General features: G+C 38.7%; 4 protein-coding genes across 4 annotated transcripts in view; 2 read left to right on the forward strand and 2 right to left on the reverse strand.

Moving 5' to 3' along the window:
• LOC132911115 (DNA-directed RNA polymerases I, II, and III subunit RPABC4) overlaps positions 1-20,522 on the reverse strand; it is a 142,729-nt gene that overhangs the window by 81,737 nt on the left and 40,470 nt on the right. The gene's annotated exons all lie outside the window — the stretch shown is intronic.
• On the forward strand, positions 50-9,642 carry LOC132911080 (facilitated trehalose transporter Tret1-2 homolog). The gene is made up of 11 exons (XM_060967471.1): positions 50-377; positions 2,356-2,725; positions 3,499-3,676; positions 4,747-4,882; positions 5,761-5,969; positions 6,350-6,619; positions 7,098-7,323; positions 8,361-8,554; positions 8,641-8,820; positions 9,267-9,401; positions 9,499-9,642. Exons 2-11 carry the CDS (start codon positions 2,709-2,711, stop codon positions 9,532-9,534), a joined length of 1,581 nt encoding a protein of 526 aa, XP_060823454.1. The 5' UTR covers positions 50-377; positions 2,356-2,708; the 3' UTR covers positions 9,535-9,642.
• On the forward strand, positions 11,529-17,152 carry LOC132911412 (peptidoglycan recognition protein 3-like). Its single transcript, XM_060968029.1, is given in 7 exon segments — positions 11,529-11,763; positions 12,184-12,510; positions 13,098-13,315; positions 13,958-14,036; positions 16,156-16,319; positions 16,558-16,720; positions 16,875-17,152. Coding segments are annotated over 7 exon segments (1,245 nt in total). The 5' UTR covers positions 11,529-11,651; the 3' UTR covers positions 17,057-17,152.
• Positions 17,017-18,179, reverse strand: LOC132911111 (uncharacterized). The gene is made up of 4 exons (XM_060967517.1): positions 17,941-18,179; positions 17,715-17,851; positions 17,410-17,535; positions 17,017-17,343 (listed from the first exon to the last, which is right to left on the reverse strand). The coding sequence occupies exons 1-4, from the start codon at positions 18,002-18,004 to the stop codon at positions 17,197-17,199; spliced, it is 474 nt and encodes a 157-aa protein (XP_060823500.1). The 5' UTR covers positions 18,005-18,179; the 3' UTR covers positions 17,017-17,196.

Below are 20,522 nucleotides of genomic sequence, written 5' to 3' on the forward strand. Positions count from 1 at the left end.
CCGAGAAAGGGATTTAATCGAAGTAAGTGGCTTATAAGAGCGCGTATGGTGGAATGTTTCATTCAGTTGAGCCAACGTGATCCAAGGCAAACGAGACCCGGTGCGTGTCTAACGAATCGTTTACTTATCGTTCGTCGCTTTTCCGTTGCGTATCGGTTTTCTGCTTCGTACGTACGCACAGTGGAACTATCGAATTTGTTAATTATTTCTCGAAACAGTTGAATTTCCCTCTCTCGATGGTGTCAAACTATCCATGTTCCATTTCTCGTCTCATAGTAATTGGAAAATTTCTACAATTACGATAAACGTTGCCCGAGATATGATACAATACCACTACGAAGATGAGAAAGTAAAAGTACTAAAAGTTGCAGCTATGGGTGTGTGAAAATGAAAAAGTTGAAACTTTGCCTCTAACAATAAGTGATAATAATTGTTATTTTTAAAACATAAACGTTTAAAATACAAATCTATTTTCTATCAAATCACAGGCAAAATATATCATTCTTTCGTAACATTTCTCCATCGTATATATCGGTATAGCATGTTCAAGGAACGTATAGAGTTGCCCCTATTATATACGCGTACGTTCGTAAAGTGGTAATAAGCAACGGTTAAAAGAGACAGAGATCCTTTCTACGATGGAAATATTTGATTTCTTAACGTTAAAAATACGCTACAGTTTGACCATTCGCATTTTTCCAATTCTCTTACTTTATCGTGATTCTATCTTTCCTTGAGAAAGAATTCAGTTGGACGTATCAATTATACATGGATATTAAAAAAAAAAAAAAAATCCTACGGCAGAAGAATATCCAAGACAAGAGGCTGCAGATAAAACTGGTCTTTCGCACTGTAGTCCATAATTATCTAGATCAAACACACTCGATAGTCATCTGTTGAATTAATTATTAAATTTATCATTGGGAAAATCCGTGAATTTTATATAACTACCATGTACGTTTCAAATATTATCTCTAAGGTTAAAGTTGTAATTCATTAAGACCTACAATTTCAAAAGCAAAAACCAAAAGCATCGATTTCGATGATCTTTGAATATGTTAGAGAAACAAACATTTCGAACAACTTTTTTTTTATACGTATAACGATCGGTCTCGCCTAGTATTTGATTTTGTATCGTAAACGCGCGAATATACATTTACATGTATGCGGTGTATTTCTGCCTATAGTTGCGCCTATGTGACAGCGTATGCGTTTTCTATTTGCCGCTCCGCTTATTCGATTCGCAAGGGAGGATCGGTCGAGCATAAAACCCTCGTGCACAACGATATAACGCATACGCGAGATTGCGAGGAACGTCTGTTGCAACTTGTAATTCAACCAAAAAACGAATATCAATGTATCGGGTTTCGGATTTTGGTTAAACTATGCAACGCGGTCGTCGCGAGGCGGCCGGTAACGCTTGCGCGGAATAATGACCGATCGTATGAATAGTAGACGAACGAATAATTGATAAATATTATAACAAATAATAAATAAACGATATTACTTTACGAAAAGAATAATCGTTTTTATTTCACGGATGTGTTTGGGGCGTTGTGACGGTGCCAAATCGAAAACCACTCGTAACAGATATTTCTTACGTTTTCGCATACGCGCTTTGTGCTTGGAGTCTTCAAGCTCGCTCGACTTCCGTTTATGGACGAAAGATAAGCGACCGGCAACCAATAGCGACGCATACGCAGCCATAGATGCACAACTATAGGTAGAAATACATCGTAGCGATATGTACAGTTTTTAGAGAACATCTGGCAAACTAAGCTCGATCAAGAGATCGACGGTTATATGTATAGAGAAAAGTTGTTTGAAATGTTAAACTTTACAACGCATTTACAAGTGATCGAAATCGGAGAGGTTGAAACAATTCTACAAGCTTATCAGCAGCATCTGAATCGCTTATGAAAGGAAAGTCATAGAATTATTAAAGTACTAGAGTCAAGATGGGTTTCACGTTTCACAGTCACGGTGATTAAAAGACTCGCAACTTATTGTACCAACGAAACAGATGTATTTTCCAACAAAATCTTACGAAACTGTGGAAACTCCAAGTTAGGTAGCTTTACTTTACTCTAAGTAAGGTAACTGAAAAGTTTCGTTAAAATGCAAAAATTTGAAGTAAACGTTCAAATATATGTATATATATATATATATACATATACATGTAAATGTATACGGGGAACGTCATCGATCAAAGGTCATCCGGCGCGAGTTCAATAAGCGTAGAATGTAAAATCACGAATCTAGAATCGAGAATCTAGAACGAAGAATCTAGAAGCCGAATAAAGTGGTCCGTTGAAACTCCATCTGACTTTTATCCAAATATTTCATTACAATTAGCTTGGAAACTAACACCTACGACATGCACAAAATGCATAGAACGCGCGGAAGTAAAAACACAACGACTACGTCGACAACATTACTTTCATGTAATGCATTACATAATAAACGTGTCTTATTAAGCGAAAGTCACTGTTTTCATCATTTATATCAAAGATTTCCATTAACGAAATATTATTTCATGCCAAGTCAAACGTATCAGAGACCAAGGAAAATTAGAAGGCAAATAAGAAGCAACAAAACGCAAAGTTGTTCAATCACGTGGTCGAATTATTAATTAGCGAAGTGACTGATTGTGAGAATCGACAAAGATCGATATTAAACGGTTTGAATTTGTTTAAACCTGCTTCGATATGGCGCAGCCAGATGGGTATGTTAAATCGCTGTATTATGCATTTCGAGCAACAATCATCGTAGAAACATAGTTTACGTTACGTTGTCGCTTGTGCCCATACTGTTCATAGAGGTATATGCTATAATAAGCTATACACGTATATCTCTATGTGTCTGTCTTTCTTTATATCTCTGTGCTTGTGTTTATAGAATAATAAGTTTCTTATGCTTGTACGGACGTTAAAGCGTACCATCGCGTAAATCATAACCGTACGTAAAAATTAATTCGATATTTCAACAGATCGAGTATACAGAGCAATATATCAAATATCGCAAAGTACGTGTATATTTCTATATTTTGTCGCATCTAACTGTAACTAACTGTAACGATATTGCAAGTTTCGCAACCAGGTACATACACGCATACGCTTGCGTATGCTTCGATTCCTACATGCGCTTATCTTTATCTCTTTTTTATCTATTCATCTTTTTTATTTTTATTCATCGTAACGTACTCGTCTATCGTATATCACGGTTGATATCTTCTAACCGAGACATCCTCTTTCTACATTCAGGGTGTTGATGCTATTAGTTTTCAGCGTTTTTCTTGTAAATAGTAAATTGTCAAGACAAACGGCAGTTCTTGCTCACGCGTGTAGCCGATAGCCGCATTATAACTCGTGTAATTTTCTAAATGTAAAATTGTGCTACTTGGAGAAAAAGGCTGGAAGACGATGTCATCGATATAATAAAAATTATGGTATATTTAAAAAGATTTCTTCCTTTCTTTGTCAAATGCTGCTATTTCAGGGAAGAACACCGTTCGATGTTAGGATACCATGCGGCCGATTACGATGCAAAGATAATACAGGTTGGCAATGTTTGCGAAGACATTGAAAATAATAATACTCACGATAAAGATAGCACTTTGGACGAAAAATGTGACGTGATATATTACTCGTCAAATTCCAAAGGTATATTCGCACAGGTGAGGTGCATTAATAAACGCATAGTATTAATAAAATGTACGACGTACAGGGAAGGAATTATGTTGTAATGGTTTGAAAAGTCGGCGGTCGGATAAAACTTGGAACGATAAGAACGATATAAATATACTTTTCTCACTTGTTGGCGAATTAATTGCAATTAAATCAAATTGCTGTACGCTCTATTAGACGTACGAAACGACACTGTCTTTCAAGAAAGAACAAAGTTGCTCCGTTTTACATACCAAGTAATTATTTATCGACCAGCATTTCCTTCCAAGTTCCAAGTCAAAGTCATTTTCTGTTCACCGTAATATACATATGTTATTACATATATATATGTAATGTAGAAGTTAACTAAAATTAACTAAATTCAGCTGCCTGTATACCGAAATCAAGGGAAAGTCTCGTAACAGTACACGTACATGTACATGTATATTAAGAAACGGTATTGACAAATACTATTGACAGATATTATTACGCTATTGATGATAATACGATAACAATAAAACAATGAAACCCTCCATGATACCTTTGAGTCCATTTGAAAGTAAAAAAACAAGTAACAAATATCACTTTCGTTTATTTGAAAAATGTTTCGTTTAGGTAAATATGTATTCACAGATAAGAATCCACCTTGGATTTCGATGATTTTCAAATATGTTATAAAGTTCATGCATATGTTATAAAGTTTCCTATGCATATGTATGTATCGCGAGGCGAGTATTCTATACATTAATGCGATATCGTCGCCTATAACTCAAAAACCGAGCCGACCACTGCCGGTTATGCATGCACGTGTACGGCAAAAAAGTTGTTCAAACGTGTTAGTATCTAGGTAACGCGTATCTTTTCTCCTCTTCCAATTCTCCGATTTTTGCAAGTTTAGAATATTTAGAAAAATTAGAAATCGGAGAATTTGGCAACTATCGAACGAAATAGATCCAAAGGTGTTATGGCAAAACATTTTGAAGGTATACTTTTGTATTTTCCTGAATGTTTTTGATATTTTTTTCATTTGATCTTTTTCGTTCGATGTTCTTCATTTTTCAACATCTTTTTTGTGTTTTAGTGCTTGGTATCCGGTGCGGTATTATTGCTACTAACCGGCGGAGGAATGCCAATTGGTTACAGTGCAATTTTGTTACCGCAATTGGCCGAAGAAAATGGTACGATGTACGCTGATCGGCAACTTGGATCCTGGATAGGTACCTACCTGTTTCAAAATAAATTTCTCAATTACGTACGATAATACTTGATAACATAGTAGCTAGATCTCGTAACATCTTGAATCATTACATACTACGAAGCAAGACGGTAAATCGCAATCTCCAATAATACGAACCATTGCCACGCGTCTCCTGCGGTCCTGCAGGTTTCTTTCCCTCTAATCTCCTGTTTGCATTCCCCTACCTTGCCTTTTCGGCAGACTTTGACTTTTCAGAAAATTACCATCATCGCTATTTCGGTTATTCCGTTCGATTGGCGGAACTCGCCACTTGCGCCGTCCATTAGTCAAAGACGAAGCGCGTCAAAATCTCTGAGACGTTCGTCCCTCGCGTTCTCCGCGAGAGTATGACCGCGATGCGTGTTCTTTGGGATCGCTGTTGTATTTTGCGTACAGAACTTTAGTACACGGGTTTATCGTTCCCACCGTATTCGCAGACTAGTCATTTCGTTACACGGAGTACTGTTACGTTCGCGTCTCGTAATTTCATTATTCGAAGATTGTACACTCGGCTTGGAAATTCGAAGAACTCGGGACCAGCGGCGAAGCGAAAATCCCGCGTAGGACACGAATTTCTCCTATTGCCCGCTTCTTCTTTTCTCGTCGAGCTCGCTTCAGTAATTTAACTTAATCGGTAACTTGATCAGTTACTTAAATCAATTACCCGTTAAACGTTATTTCACGTTACTCTTGGATGCCCGCTCCCTCGTTTCGCGCCAAGGCCGAGAAGGATTAAATCGCTTATTTTGTGGCTTAAAGTCCACTACATCGAAGAGTACGTGCCGACTCATCGGCAATCGGCAAAAACGTAATTTTTCTTTTCCGTTCAAGCATATATCTTTGTTATTTGTGTTTCAGCTTCGGTTCATAGTCTAGCAACACCTGTCGGATCTTTGGTATCCGGCCCATTGTTGGATGAGATTGGCAGACGTGGATCTTTACAATTTGCAGCAGTACCGCTATTCGTTGGATGGTTCGTGATAGGTTTTGCCAAAGACATTTCCTGCCTTTTGATAGGAAGAGTTGTACTAGGTTTTGGCGTTGGTCTAATGGGAGTACCAGCTCAGGTAGGAACTATTAATCATTTCTCTTTTCAATCGCGTAACAAACTTTTCATTATTCGGCCAAATTCTTCGATGGACAAATTGTTTTTATTTTTCGTACATTGATAATTAACTTTAATACATACAATGACTTTTTATTTATAGATTAGCCTTATTATCAGATTCTGTTTATATTTTGTCCACGTTACATACATATATGTATAATCTATCGGTTGTCATATTCGTGTCACGTAAATGTACGATCTACCGTACAAATCTATCTGCACTTTTTTTTCTTCTTCTTCTTCTTCATTCTTTATTATTTCGTTAATTTAAGAATCGTAGGATCAGCAGCCCATCTATCTTGAAATTTGAGACATTGATCTCGGAATGGTGTCCGACAGGTGTTACTGGGTGAAACGGCTGATTCGACGCTTCGTGGATTTCTGACAGGAAGTACGCTCACCTTTTATTGCCTCGGTATTGTCATCATTTACGCGTTAGGAGCTTGTTTTACGTGGAACATCGTGGCCCTTTGCGGGGCCGTTCTTCCCATAACGGCACTGATCGCGTTAATCCTGATTCCGGAAAGTCCTGCTTGGCTCGTAAGACGCAAGAAACCCGACAAGGCGAGAAAAGCCTTGCTGTGGTTGAGAGGAGGTAACGTGCAACAGGTAAGCACAATATGTATACGTAGGTACAGATATCTTTGTAAAATAGTCACGGAATCCAGAGTCTATCGAAAGTAAGTCTATCGAAAGCCGAAGAAATTCGTTTTGTCGTCATAATCGGTGTATTCGCAAAGTATATCGTCGGTTTGCCATTTGGGAAAATGACATTTAAAAGACCCCCTATCATTAGATATGTATACAGCAATTGAGCCTATTAGCGAAATGGTTTCTACGACGAGAACCTCGTCGTTTTATGTTTTATCTAGTAACTGTTCGTTCTTACAGTCGATTAACGCCTGAGTAATTATAAAATCGAATAATTAGTCATTTTTTGTCATTTGCAATTACTTATTTCTTGACAAATTTTATTTTACTTTTCGCGATGTCACGCCACGTAACGTGTCGCGTCCCTTGCGGTAAGCCGATGATGAATTTACGATGAAAAGTTGACTCTTACAAATTACGTTTATATTTGCGAAAGGTTGATGCCGAAATGAGAATATTGGAAGCTCGAATGAAAACAGACTTAGCACGGACGGCTACGACCACGACTTCACGGCTCGGACAAATTTCCTCTGTCGTTTCTACGCTCCTCGATCCTAGTGTTTTGAAACCACTAACGATCATCAATATCTTTAACATTCTTCAGTTAATAAGTGGGACGTTTGTCATCGTTTTCTATGCAGTAAATCTCGTCGAAGATATCGGTAAAGGGAATCGTTTATGCATTTAATATACAGCTACACGATTTATAGAAAATACCGAACACCAACAACTTCTCAATCTGTAAAGCAAATTGTTAAATGCTTTCGTAACGCTATCGATTCGAATATTGTTCTAAAATATCTAATAAGCGATCGTTAAGATCATCGTTATAGAGTTCATTTTCTATCGTTATAGAGTTTCTCGTCTCAAAAACGAATATTCGACTATACGAACGATACGAAGCGAAAAATGCTTTCATCGAGAGATTTCCAGCTTACCGTAAAAAGCGTTTGCGTTGCAAAGCTTAAAAATTTGTTTGCGTAAACAATTCTACAAGTAATTCTATGTTTCGTACATTCTATTTCTTTTACGATTTAACAAGGAACCTGGAAAAAGGAACATGTTTTAAATCGGGCAATATTTGCTATACTTTTCGCTAATTGGAAACGATCAAAGGATGCTCTACTTGGACGATTGGTATCGAAGAATTCAAGAGCAGCCTGAACCGGCTGCGATACACACGTTACGTTACCGGTTAATATTTTCTTTTTTAAGTCTCATTCGAGTTTTTCAAATTGGAAAACGCGTTTCCACGTTTTCTCTGGTCTGTTTGTTTTTCGGGAACGTCTACGAAATCTGCCATTACGTAGCAAATTTGCGCAGCAATTCTAAATAAAAAACTTTCCGTAAAAATGCGAGAGTAACGTGTAAAGTCTGTGTGCGCAAAGCCTTCCTTTAAACATTTAAAGTTATTTAAAATCACGAATAACGATGACTGTCTTTAGAGAATAATTTCAAGTATAGGCGATCGTGCGTAATCTTTCAACCGTTCGCATTAATTTTCCTCTTGTTTGTCGAGCGAGAATTTTTGCGTTTGAAACGAGCAACTCTGTAAGGATCACGCGGATCCAGCGGATATCGTAGACCAGTAGAAAGAAATTTTATATCGGTTTTATCCCGTATACACTTTATACATTCGACGTTACTATTATATTAATTACATAATTCCGATTACGTATACTTATTTTGTTATACGCAGGTGGTGACAGGATAAATAACTATTTGGCAGCGGTAATTACGGCCATTACTAGGGTCTTGTTTAGTTCAATAGCGAGCGTTTTATTGTTGAAAATAAATAGGAGATATCTAGGAATGTTTTCTGCCGTGGGGACGGCCTTCGCTTCCTTAGTCCTCGCAGGATATTTATCGATTCAGGAAGAATCTTCTATCGACGTGAGCGTACATTTTCATTTATTTATCATAAACGTTATAGATTTATGTAGTAACGCGATCCGTTATATCATATTCGTATATTTCAGGTTTACGTTGTTGGTATTTTTCTATTGATCTACGTGGCAGTGAGCTCCATGGGATTGATGACATTTCCAGGGTTAATGGTTGCCGAGTTACTTCCGCAAAGGGCTCGAGGAATTGGCGGTGGTTGCAATTTCTTCTTTTTCAACTTATTCATCTTTATAGTTACAAAATCTTTCCCCGCGGTACGTCCACGATTATATAAGATTTAACTCGATAATAGAATTAGCTTAATAATTTGTTTATATAGCGAGCAAGGATACTCGAACGTAAATGACGCTTTTGAAATGTTTGCGAGAGATTAAAAAATGATCACAGTTGTAGTATGTACTCGTGTAATTTCATCGATACCGTTTACGGTAGAAAGGACACTCGATCTTTCTAAATTTATCGGGGAACAACAGTCGGCTTAAATAGAGACTGTATTTAAATATATTTTTCTTGAAATTTTCACAAAATCCTAGACAACGAGTAGAAAAATGATCGACTCGACACGTAGCGGCTCCTATGCATCGTAATATTTCTATTTGTACACGCATAATATTCGATAACCAAAAGTAACAAACTCTTGATAACAGCGACAAAATATCGCTAGAAATTGTTGCAAATAACGTTTGCATCGTTAAAACAGGTAAGCGACACAGTAGGCATTACTGGAATTTTTGCAATTTTTGGCATTTCCGCCCTCTTGGAGGCAGTATTCGTTTACGTTGCTTTACCGGAAACGAAAAATCGCACGCTTCAAGAAATCGAGGACTACTTTCAGGTATGCCGTCCTACGTTTCTACTTTGATCCAACGTACGCTGTAGTTTGTTCTTTGATTTGGGGATTAAAAACGATTAACATCGATTTTCCATTGCAGCAAGACAACTTACTTTGGATTACTCGTTCGAGATAAAGGACGAGCGACGAGCCATTCTACGTAATCTCATCCTACCTAAAGATTCGTACTTTAAAATGTACAAGCGTAAGATTTATATACAATATAGGTAATTATAATGGAAGAGTAGGTCGAAGAGAACGCAAAAATTGAATCAGTTTCTCGCGACTTCTGCGTATTCTCCGATTTTCAAACGTTTATCGATAGATAAATCGGGCCCTTGAAAGTTTAAGGTTTAATTTTCAAAAGTTTTATCTTTGCCTCTCCGACGTTTCTTAAAGTAATTTCAAAATAGTTTTCGAAAGTTCGAAATTTCTGTTGTCGATCAGAGATATTCCCGTTTCCTCGTTACCTTGTTCATTGTTCCAGGACAATAATTTTGAACGGTATCCTCTCAACTTGTCACTTTGGTCGATATCTCGGTCGCGTCCGTCGACAAATCATAAGAATAGAAGAAAAAAATCAACGTTTATCCACACCTTTCTCTCTTTATTATATATCTATCGAAGCGTAAGCTTGTACAGCGACCGCGTCTCCGCGTTTAACTTTACGCTTTAACTAACCGAATAACTCGGCCATACAGCTTGCTCCAAAGTTCCGGAAGCGAATCCTCGTTCTCGGATATTTAATATGGTTTGATATCGCGGAGAACCGATCGTCTTCTTCCTATTTCGCCGCGGTTCCAGTTGCGACAGTCAAATACTCGTGTTGTTCCATATCGTGACTGCCACGATAGCGTACATCAAAGATCTCCTCGAGCAACGAACATGCTCGATGGTTGATCAACGAGTATACACGATCTCTTATATTTCCTAGCAACATCCTACAAAGGATTCAAAAAAATTTGTGATAATTGGAACGCATGTATCAAGAAAGTTACTTGCTCCTAAAACCTATTTTTGTCGTATTATGATATTTATGTATATACGTGTAAATAAATATTCGCTTTCATCACGGTGTTGCACTCTTTATCGTTGCGCGGTACATTACATAGCTAAAGGTGGCTAAAGCTATAACTATCCCATGTATATATATTACCTTTAATATAATATATGAAATATACGAATAGATATATTCGATATAACGGTAGTGGCTATAATAGTTAGATATAATGGTTCCAGAGTTGGAACCTCGAGTATCGTTTCAATAGCGAAAATGAGAAGGGGTTTTTAGTGGTAGTACGGCGCTGCCATCTCGCCGAGTACCGCATAACTCAGTGGCACGAGCCACTGGGTATGCGTAATTCGTTTTCTTCTGTTCGCGTAAAAAAAGAAAAAAAAGAAAGAGATATATTCGATCTGAAGATCATAAATCAATTAATATTACGCGCTACTAGAAGACGTTGATAGGGAAACGAATGAAAACGGACAATTTATCGTGATCGATACACGTATCGTATACCGGTAAAGTAACAGACGAATTTAACGATTTTGCGACGAATGTGGCGACATCTGCGGGAAAATCGGTTATAGCGATATTTGAAAAGCTTCTTTTAAAAACATACGCACTTAGACGAACGCTCTTTTTCTTTCTAATTAAACTTTTTATTTTCCCCTGATATAAAGTTATAGAAAAAAACTCGTCACTCGCATGCTTTCTAATTTCGGGAGATATAGTTTACGAAATCATTCTCAGATTGAATGTCATTTGCAGCGTTAATTAACATTTTTCCTATACTCTATAAGAAGACGTTCTCGTACACCAGTACTCGTATCGCTCGATTGTATTTGGCGAATGGCTGCATCACCGACAACAAATTCGTATTAACTGGTCAAATATTTCAGCGAATCGTCGGATTGAAAGTTGTATATACAGGTAATAATAAGTAAAAATGCAATTATCGAGCAATCGATCTTATCGCGGTAACGTTTCACGTTGCTTTATCTTTTAGATTTTTCTATCTATCAGAGATTACGGATCGATGTACTTTTTCGTTTATTGGCTCCAACGAATTCGTTTCGAAACGACTTGTTTCGTGATACAACTATCTAGAGAAAGGAAGGGATTAAAAGACCCAACGTATGCGTCCGAGGGGCTTCCCAGTCGCGTACAATTTTTCGTTTAAAAACCGACGCTCTTTCGCCATTCCCATTCAGTCAGACTTTTAACTACGAGCTAACGCGGTGTCGAGCATCATGGGGTCGCCTATTTCTTTAGCGTTTGCGTTATACGTTTCCACGTTGCTCGCTTCGATCGAAAATGCCCTCGCGTTGCCATTTTACCAAACTGATATCGAAAGCGAAACCGGTAAGCAGCCGTTCTCGATTTCTTTGTTTCAAGTTATTTTTCTAAAAAGAATCAAGCAAAGTTTCGAGAGGAAAGATCTCGTCGATGCGATAAATCATCGACTCAAACGTGCAAGTGCTTAACAAAATAAACAATTCTTAATAGGTCAAATTACTTTTTTCTTTTTTTGTCGTTTTTCGTCGTGTTTTCCGTAATACGAAGCATTTTACTAAACAAAAGAAATCTCGAAATCGATCGTCACCGCAAAACCTAATATACCCATATGGACATGGAACTAGCTAACAAGAGAGAGAATAGCAACGACTTTGCATCGTCGAGTCGTTTTACCGATAATCTCGCGCCGTGCTGTATCGCCGATACCGTATTCCAGAGAGTTTCCATACAGAAATGCAAATACTGAAAAGCACGTTAATTGCGTAGCGGTGCCAAACATCGTGAGCAGGCTGGAGTGGCGAGCCAGGCCACCGGTTGCCCGAGTGCCGTTGGAAACGACGCCGACACCTTACGTGGTCGTTCATCACGGAGGCACGGCTAAACGCTGTTACGATCAGAAAACGTGCTCCGAGATCGTAAGGAGTTACCAAAACTATCATATAGACGATAGACAGTGGTTCGATATCGGTTACAACTTCGTTATCGGCGAGGATGGGAACGTTTACGAGGGTCGAGGCTGGGATTACGTCGGGGCGCATGCACCTGGTTACAACACTCAGAGCATCGGAATATGCGTTATCGGTGATTTTAGCGGTGAGTGTGACGCGATTTTAACAAAACTACAACTACTTATTCTTAACGAAATAAATCGACCATATTGAGAATTACGACGTATGATTCGGCGGGCAACGCAATTTCGCGTCTATGCGAAATTTTTAAGCGAAAAACGCGTACGGCACTCGTCGCTACGTTTCATCGTTATCAAGCGAATTCTTAGCGAATGCTTAGATTCCATTGGATCGGTTAAAATATAAATTGACATAGAAATTGACATAGAAATCCGCGGTCTCTCGATATACGTTGTTTTTCCTACAAACGACAAAACGGATAGTTTCAGTGGATCTTACCATATCGGAAACTCTAACGTTGGACAGAATTTCGAAATTGTACGACAGAAGCAGATAAATACTCGAACGTGATTCTTGTACTTGCAATCGTTATGTCGAGATCCGTGTTAATTAGGTACATTTTCAATGCTAGAACAGCGTCGAGTGTCGTTGATATGGAAATTCGAAAGATCGAGCGAATAGTAGAAGTAGGAAAAAGTAGAAATCATAGACTTATTTGGATAAAACTAAGCTCGTAGATCCAAGTGCACGCAACGATAATAATTTTTGCAGATACTCTTCCCAATGAGCTAGCTTTGAAGGCGGTGAACGCCTTGATCAGTTACGGAGTATCCCTTGGCAAAATCCACGATGATTATCACGTGCTGGGACATCGACAAGCCAGGAATACTCTCTGTCCAGGCAATGAATTTTACAAGTACGTTCAGAAATTTCCACGCTGGACCGACCATCCTATACCGAAACATTGAACGACATTGTCGTTGATTACCGTTGAACGAATGAAAATATCTCGAGCAAGAAGAAAGAAAGCTAATGCATTTGAAAATAAAATATATTTTTCGTATATATATAGTTTACGTTTGACGCGTTTTTACATACGATAAATGATTGCAAAATCTTGTTTCATCGCGTGTTTCGTTACGTTAAAGAAGTTTACAGCATTTATATGGTACTATGGAAGAAAGATGTAATTAACGATAATGCGATATAAATGTTTTCGATACACGGCTAACTGCGACTTATTTCTCGCTTTCGTTCGAGTCAGCTAACTCGAGCGTCATATACCGTGAACTAAATTTCACCGCTGTTCTCCCGCATATTGCTGAAAAATACGACAAATAGTAACAAAACGATACGTTAAACGCGCAACTGACTAATAATAGATAATAATAAATATTATCATTTATCAGGGACAAGTTCATCCCTAGTCTTCTTTCTCGCTTCTCGACTCTTTCACTCTGGTACAAAATAATTGCAAAAACGTACATTCTATAGATCGATTCGTCGAATCGACCGGTATTTTGTAACATGGTACAACTCTACGGACCATGTGACGTGTAATCTTTCGCATTGGCATAAGAAATAAAGCATATCGATCTTCCATCGAATTTACTGTTTTTCATATTTACCAGGAAATCTCCCACGACACAACTCGTGAAACGCATAAGCATAAACAGGAAAATGATTTAAGAAGATCATTCCGCCGAGAAAGTAAGTTTTTTAGGAACTCGTTTACGTTCTAGTTACGCGTTAAGAACGTGTAATTATCCGTGCTTTTAACTTAAGTTCAATTTAAACGAGATCGAGATATCATTTCGTTTGTTACGAAATTTTCATGGGAATTTTTCAAAAGCTGATAACAGATGATGCGAAACTGCGCGGGAAATCTTACATCGAACTCTCGCGGCAACGATACTCCTTCCGAGATAAAGCAAAACACGCGTGTCCACGCAAGGGACGAAGCTTTGGCCATTCTCACCTTTGTGGCTCGCCATGTTTCCATATACGGAGAGATACCTTGATCAGAGATTAAGCGTCGAACGAGCCTGTCAGTTGTCTTGCCTGTTATTTGAATTTTGTCGAAAAGCTACGTTCTCTCGGTTTATAACGTATGGCCTAGGACCCGGGAAAATCAATTTTTTTGTTGCACAGTATTCCAATCGCGAGAACAAAAAGCATCGAAGAAATTGACCGTATCTTCATCGCGATTCAACCGTTCTTTCAAGGAATAGTACAAAAGTTTCGTCATCGAATCGATTTTATTCTTGAAATACTCGCTACCAGCTGTAATTCCGATCAATCTGCATTTATGTTCGATAGTCCGTTGGAGAGTGTAAACGATTCTTTTACCGCTCTCTACGGATAACCCTCTTGGCTAAATCGACAAGTTATGACTTGAATTTCAAACCAACGAATCAGCACCTACAAGAGCCGTACGTACTCGACGCTTTATTACATTCTCCGAGAACTTAATCCTAATTCCATACCGCTGTACTATTTATTTTATTTCGATTTTTTTTTTTTTTTTTTTTTTTTTTTTTTTATTGTATTTTATTTCGAAACTGACAAAGCAAACCTTAAATCGATCTCTATGGATAAACGTATGGATAGCTCGTTAAAGACGTCTGAGCACATGATGGGAAATATCCTCCCCCCTCCCTCTTACCGACACGGTCAAAGATCAACAAATTGAACCAACCATCTGCATCGTATATATTTGAGGCATTTATCACAATGTTAGCAGATGTCTGTGAACGAAGATGACAAAGTTAATAGCGGTGATTCTCCTACTCGCCAGCTGTCAAGTGTTGTTTTGTGCTGTGCATAAGACGCCTGGTAATGTATTGTTCCTTGAAAATCGTTGGAAATTATACTATCGAAGCAACGTGTCGTCGCTTAAGGCCGATTAATAGTGCAAGTATCTCGACGTGTTCTTCGAATCGTTTCAGCGTTTCCACTCGAGGAAATTTTACATTCACGATCGTGTAGCATCCTCGTGCTTCTTCTCTCTATTACGATCTTTTCTCGAGTGAAAATTAGCAGCAATTGCGAAATATGAATTGTAAATATAAGTTTCGGTTAGACCTGCATGAAGTCGATGTATAGCGCAGCAAATTATATAACGCTGTTTCGATCGCAAGTCCTATTCGAAGATTTGGCTATTTCTATGATTAATTTTCTTAGTTCGTTTGGTTTTACAAATATTTATTTCGGTTCAACGAACCAGCGATATCGTTTTCTAACGCCAAAAATCCATCCAGCTATCCATCTAGTCCAACGAACGTTGTTGCTAACGAAATTCCGCTTAATTATCTTAGGCTTGCTTGAGAAAAGCAGAGTATGATGTTTATTCTACATAAAGTAATATTCGTGCGAGTCACCGATCATTTTTATAAAAAAAAATTTATAAGCGATATGAAACAAGATTGCGCTTATTGCTTATGGCATATCGACCCGTAATGTCAAGAACGTTCGTTTATCGTCGCCTTATCGTTATCATTATTTAGCCGGTAGCTGACGATTCGAGGACATGTTAATTAATTATTTTTACGCCAATACGATGACACTGTTGCTGAATAAGCCACTAACAATAAGGTAATATCCGACGGTCGTAAAATCTAGTTAGATCCGATCCTTCGACAGAAATCGTTATTTCGATGGTTATTTCAATCGTTATCGCACGATGCACGACGCGTCTGTCACCGAACGTGTCTATCGTATCTATCAAACTGATAAAAGGACATTGAAGAGAAATGTTCGGTATTACCTACTGTTTTACTACTTCGCTTTCCGATATCCATTGAATTTTTCAATTTTCCTCGATATTTAGTACGTCCAAGTATAATATCAAGATCAGAATGGGGAGCCAACGCACCAAAGTCAACTCTTAGGAATCTCGCAGAGGAGCCTGCTCCGTTCGTTATTATTCATCATTCGGCGAGCGATAGTTGCACGACTCGAGCGATTTGTCAAGCCAGAGTGAGAAGCTTTCAGGTGATTGAACCGGTCTTTTCCGCTTGTCGACCGGAGAGTTTAAACTGATTTTAAAATGAGAGTTTAAAATGATCAGCGTCGACAACGTTGAAATTTAATCAACAAATTTCCACTCTGGAAATTTCGTTTCTCAGGTTCAGGGCCGGATTAAAATTTCCGAAGCCTTGGACCGTCGATCCAACGGAGGCTGCCTATCCAATCGATGTAACGATTTTCTTTGCTTTATTAATGCATTTAGAACTATCACATGAACCAGAAAGGCTGGAAGGACATAGGTTACAATTTTTTGGTTGGCGAAGATGGAAACATTTACGAAGGAAGAGGATGGGGTAAACACGGTGCACATTCCACGCCTTACAATTCGAAGAGCATCGGAATTTGCATGATTGGCAATTTCGTTGGTAAGTTTGTCGTTGGCTTAGTAAGTAACGCGACGTTTATCGCAACTTCTACCGTCGGATTCGTTGAATTCTCTCGAGTCTTTTTTAATAGAATCGATGCAAAATGGTAGAATTACAATTTTTATGGGATTTATTATCATCGAAATATTCACAGGTCATAATCCAAGCGCGGCTGCGATAAAGGCAGTTAAGGATTTGATCGAGTACGGTGTAACGCTTGGGAAAATACAAGAGAACTATACGTTGCTTGGCCATCGACAAACGACGTCAACTTCCTGTCCAGGCGACAGCCTCTATCAACTGATTCAAACGTGGCCTCACTGGTCGTCGATCTGATAATTCTTCAACGGAAAGCATCGTTGCATAATCGATTTATTTTAGACGCTGTATCGTACATGTTTTCGAAAAGAAGTAAACGTTGTTCGCATCGCAGTTCTATCGTTGCGTGTTATCGATTCTTCGTAATTTTCACGAAATCATTTTTCTGCCAATTTCACGTAAAGCGTTACGATGCCATTCACCGAATTATCGTAAGTATCTTGCTCTGTTCTAACGCAAATGTCCACGTGAGAGAAATCGGGCGAATTCGTGGTAACGTCGTTGTAGCGGCTTTTGTCTCTAGCCTGAAAAATATGACGCGACCGTGTCACAACGAGGGACAGGCTGCCGAGTCTTTAAATCTACCATACCTGAAGCGGAATCGGCCGTAAGAATTTTTCGTTTAATTCGGGAATGCACAATTTCGTGCCGTATGGTATCCCAGAATCCAGGTCCATCGAGACTGTCACAAATTCTCCACGACCATCCAGATAATCCTATAACGAAACGAGTAACCATATCGTTGTTTCCCTTAATAACGGGATAGTTACTAGTATATTCGATGTTGTGCGGTAACCATATAACGAAGAACGAAAGAACAAAGATCGTACTGGTTAGAAAAACAAGGACGACAGGTTGGCGACAAATCGAACACTGATTCTGATCGAGAACAAACCTGTAGATTCCTCAGTTTCCTCGTTCTAGCATCCAAATAGTCAAACTCGTTGTCACTGTCAAAAACGGGATAATAAGCGGTCAGGGTCACGTTGTAATAAGCACGACCGCTGCAACTCAGCTCCGTTCTACGCGTATCTATTTTCAATAAAAGATCAACTATTCGAGAAAAATATATAGAGCACGAGTAAAAATGTAGATATAAACGTTCGTTGCTTTATAATTACCGCTGGCAAAGATGGCCGAAGCAAAGAAGAGAAGAAAGGAAAATATCAACGTCTGTTTGTCCATCGTGTCAGTAATAATTTTACGCGACACGATCGATCGCGCAACACGTCGATACACCGACTAACTTTGTCCCTGCGATTCGCAAAATACATTGTGTCAGCAATTGTGCCAATCGCTGGTGTTTGTCCATGAATTGTCCACGAATCAAAGACGGAAAGGTCGATCGACGTTTCCGTTATAACGCTATAATGAATCCGATTTTCCCATCTTTATTTAAATTGTTTCTCCTTTAAAGGAATAATTCCGGCTTGATCGGTCGGTCTGACCAGACCAGAAAATTTCATTACTTTCTTCCTTGAAATGCCACGACACACTGCGTATACATATACGTGTATAAGTGCTATACTGTTCTTGAATAATGAAAAGCGTGCTTGACTGGGACACGTGGAAGACACCGCGCGTTTCCAGTCGACCAACAGACACCTCAGTATTCGTATGTGCCTTATCGTGAAAATTTATTTTATTACGAGTACGGATTATCACAGCAGCGAAATGTAAATGGGAAACGATCGCTAAAAAACCACAGATCGCAGAGTTCTTTCGCGAAAATGGCGTGACTTGCAACACATAAAGATGGTTAGTTATCGTATTGGGATATTTGCACAATTTTATTTTGTTCATAAATCACCCTCGATTAATCATTGTTGTACACGTTGGAAACGTCCAAGCGGCATTTTTTCGTGCGACGCTTCGTTTTTGATTGTCGATTAACGAGTATGCTCCAACACGACTGATTCCGAACCAGACAGAATAAATACTTAGCAGGAAGTTGTTCTACGTGTAAAGATAGGTCGAACGTGTGGAATAAACGTTTCGTTTTTAACGTCAAAGTTTCAAACTTTAAATGTTTTGGAAAACTCGTACCTTTGAACAATTAACATATTAAATAATAATAATAATAATAAGCGTGTCGTGCTTTTCTCCGTGGTTCTCGCTTAAAACGCTTAAAACGCTTATTACCTAGAACGCAGTTTGGTCTTGCCAGAATGACTCGATATAAAGTTATCTTCCTCAATGGTTGTATGCATTTTCTTTTCGCTTTCGCTTTCGCTTTCGTTTCGTTTCGTTTACGTTGGAATCTCGATGTTAAAAAATTGACGCGAATATTCCCCGACGATCGCACTACGTAACGACCTCCTCGATGCAACGATGATACATACGACCGACCCAAGATTCACGCGATCGGTGTGTCGTTGCTCCAGAGTATCGATCCCGATGGTCGAGGTGCAAACTAAATAAGTAAACGAGGTAAACGACTAGCGAATGAACGAAACAATCGGTCAAACTGTCTTGAACGTGAAACGTAAAAGTCGATAATCGTCGAGTTCGAGTCCGTTCCACGACTGAACGTTAGCGACGAATAAAGAATACTTGTGTCGTTCGAAGGATTTTTCTTACCGAAACGATTCGATAAACCTGTACGATAAATATTTACGAAGAAAACGCAAAGAAGGTTATTAGATACGAAACAACTCGTTTACCTGACAATACCTCTCTTCGTTTCATATTGCGATAGAGCACGCGTTCGAATTTCGCGTTCGAATTTATCGAAACTAAAGGCAAATACGGAGGAGAATATCGTTGATATCGAAATAAGAATCGGCCAAAAAGTATAGAAAAGAGGAAGAATAGAAACTCTTTTTAAGTCAAGTCTATAATTAAGGTACAGCGAGCATTCCTGCTATGCGACGTAAAAGGAGAGGAAACTTTGAATCGAGAAACGAGTTAGGTTCGAAAATGATAAAATCAATGGATCGTCGGCCAAGTTTCTGACGGAATCGTACGTTTTCGCTGAACGTACGGAACGGTATGAACGCTGCTTTTGTTTGTTACCAATTCGGCTTGTTACCGATTCGGTCAAAAACGAGCCGTTGTCGCAACAAGGCCGGAAAAAACAATAACATCGGTGACGATTGATTGGAACGGGTAGACCGACGGAATTAAGAACCAACTACCACAAAAACGAAAAATTAATCACGATACGTAATATCTATCACTTGCGTTCGTGCCGTGAAAACGTCATTTCCACGAAAAGACTTTTCCTCCTCCGTATTGGCGCGTATAAATTTCTTACGTTCCGCCCAACGACAAAACACTTTCGCTGGTGAATTTCACGTTGCGCGATAGTTCTTGCAATTTAGACGATTAACAGTATCTTCTAACTTACGAGTCTTTGATGACTCGAAACGGTTCGTTTCGAAGGGAATCACCGAACAATTTCATGTTGGCCTTGGGCAACTTTTTTAGTCGGAGCGACGGTGACGGGCGCTCAAGGTTCCCTAATGCTTTCCTTGCTACTGTGATTCGTATCTCTCGTACCGTATCTCGTTAATCATCAGCTACGTCATACTGGATTATTTGCTAATCCATGAGAAAAGAGAAATGTGCCAAAGAATATTCAACATCGATAGGTAAAATAAGGTCAAGTATGAGAAAAAAAAAAAAAAAAAAGAAAAAAAAAAGAAGGAAAAAAGACGAAATAGGCAAAGCAAGAATTCCAAAATTACAAATTCCAAAAACT

This window comes from Bombus pascuorum, chromosome 10 (genome assembly GCF_905332965.1).
Source record: "Bombus pascuorum chromosome 10, iyBomPasc1.1, whole genome shotgun sequence".
NCBI classification, from domain to species: Eukaryota; Metazoa; Arthropoda; class Insecta; order Hymenoptera; family Apidae; genus Bombus; species Bombus pascuorum.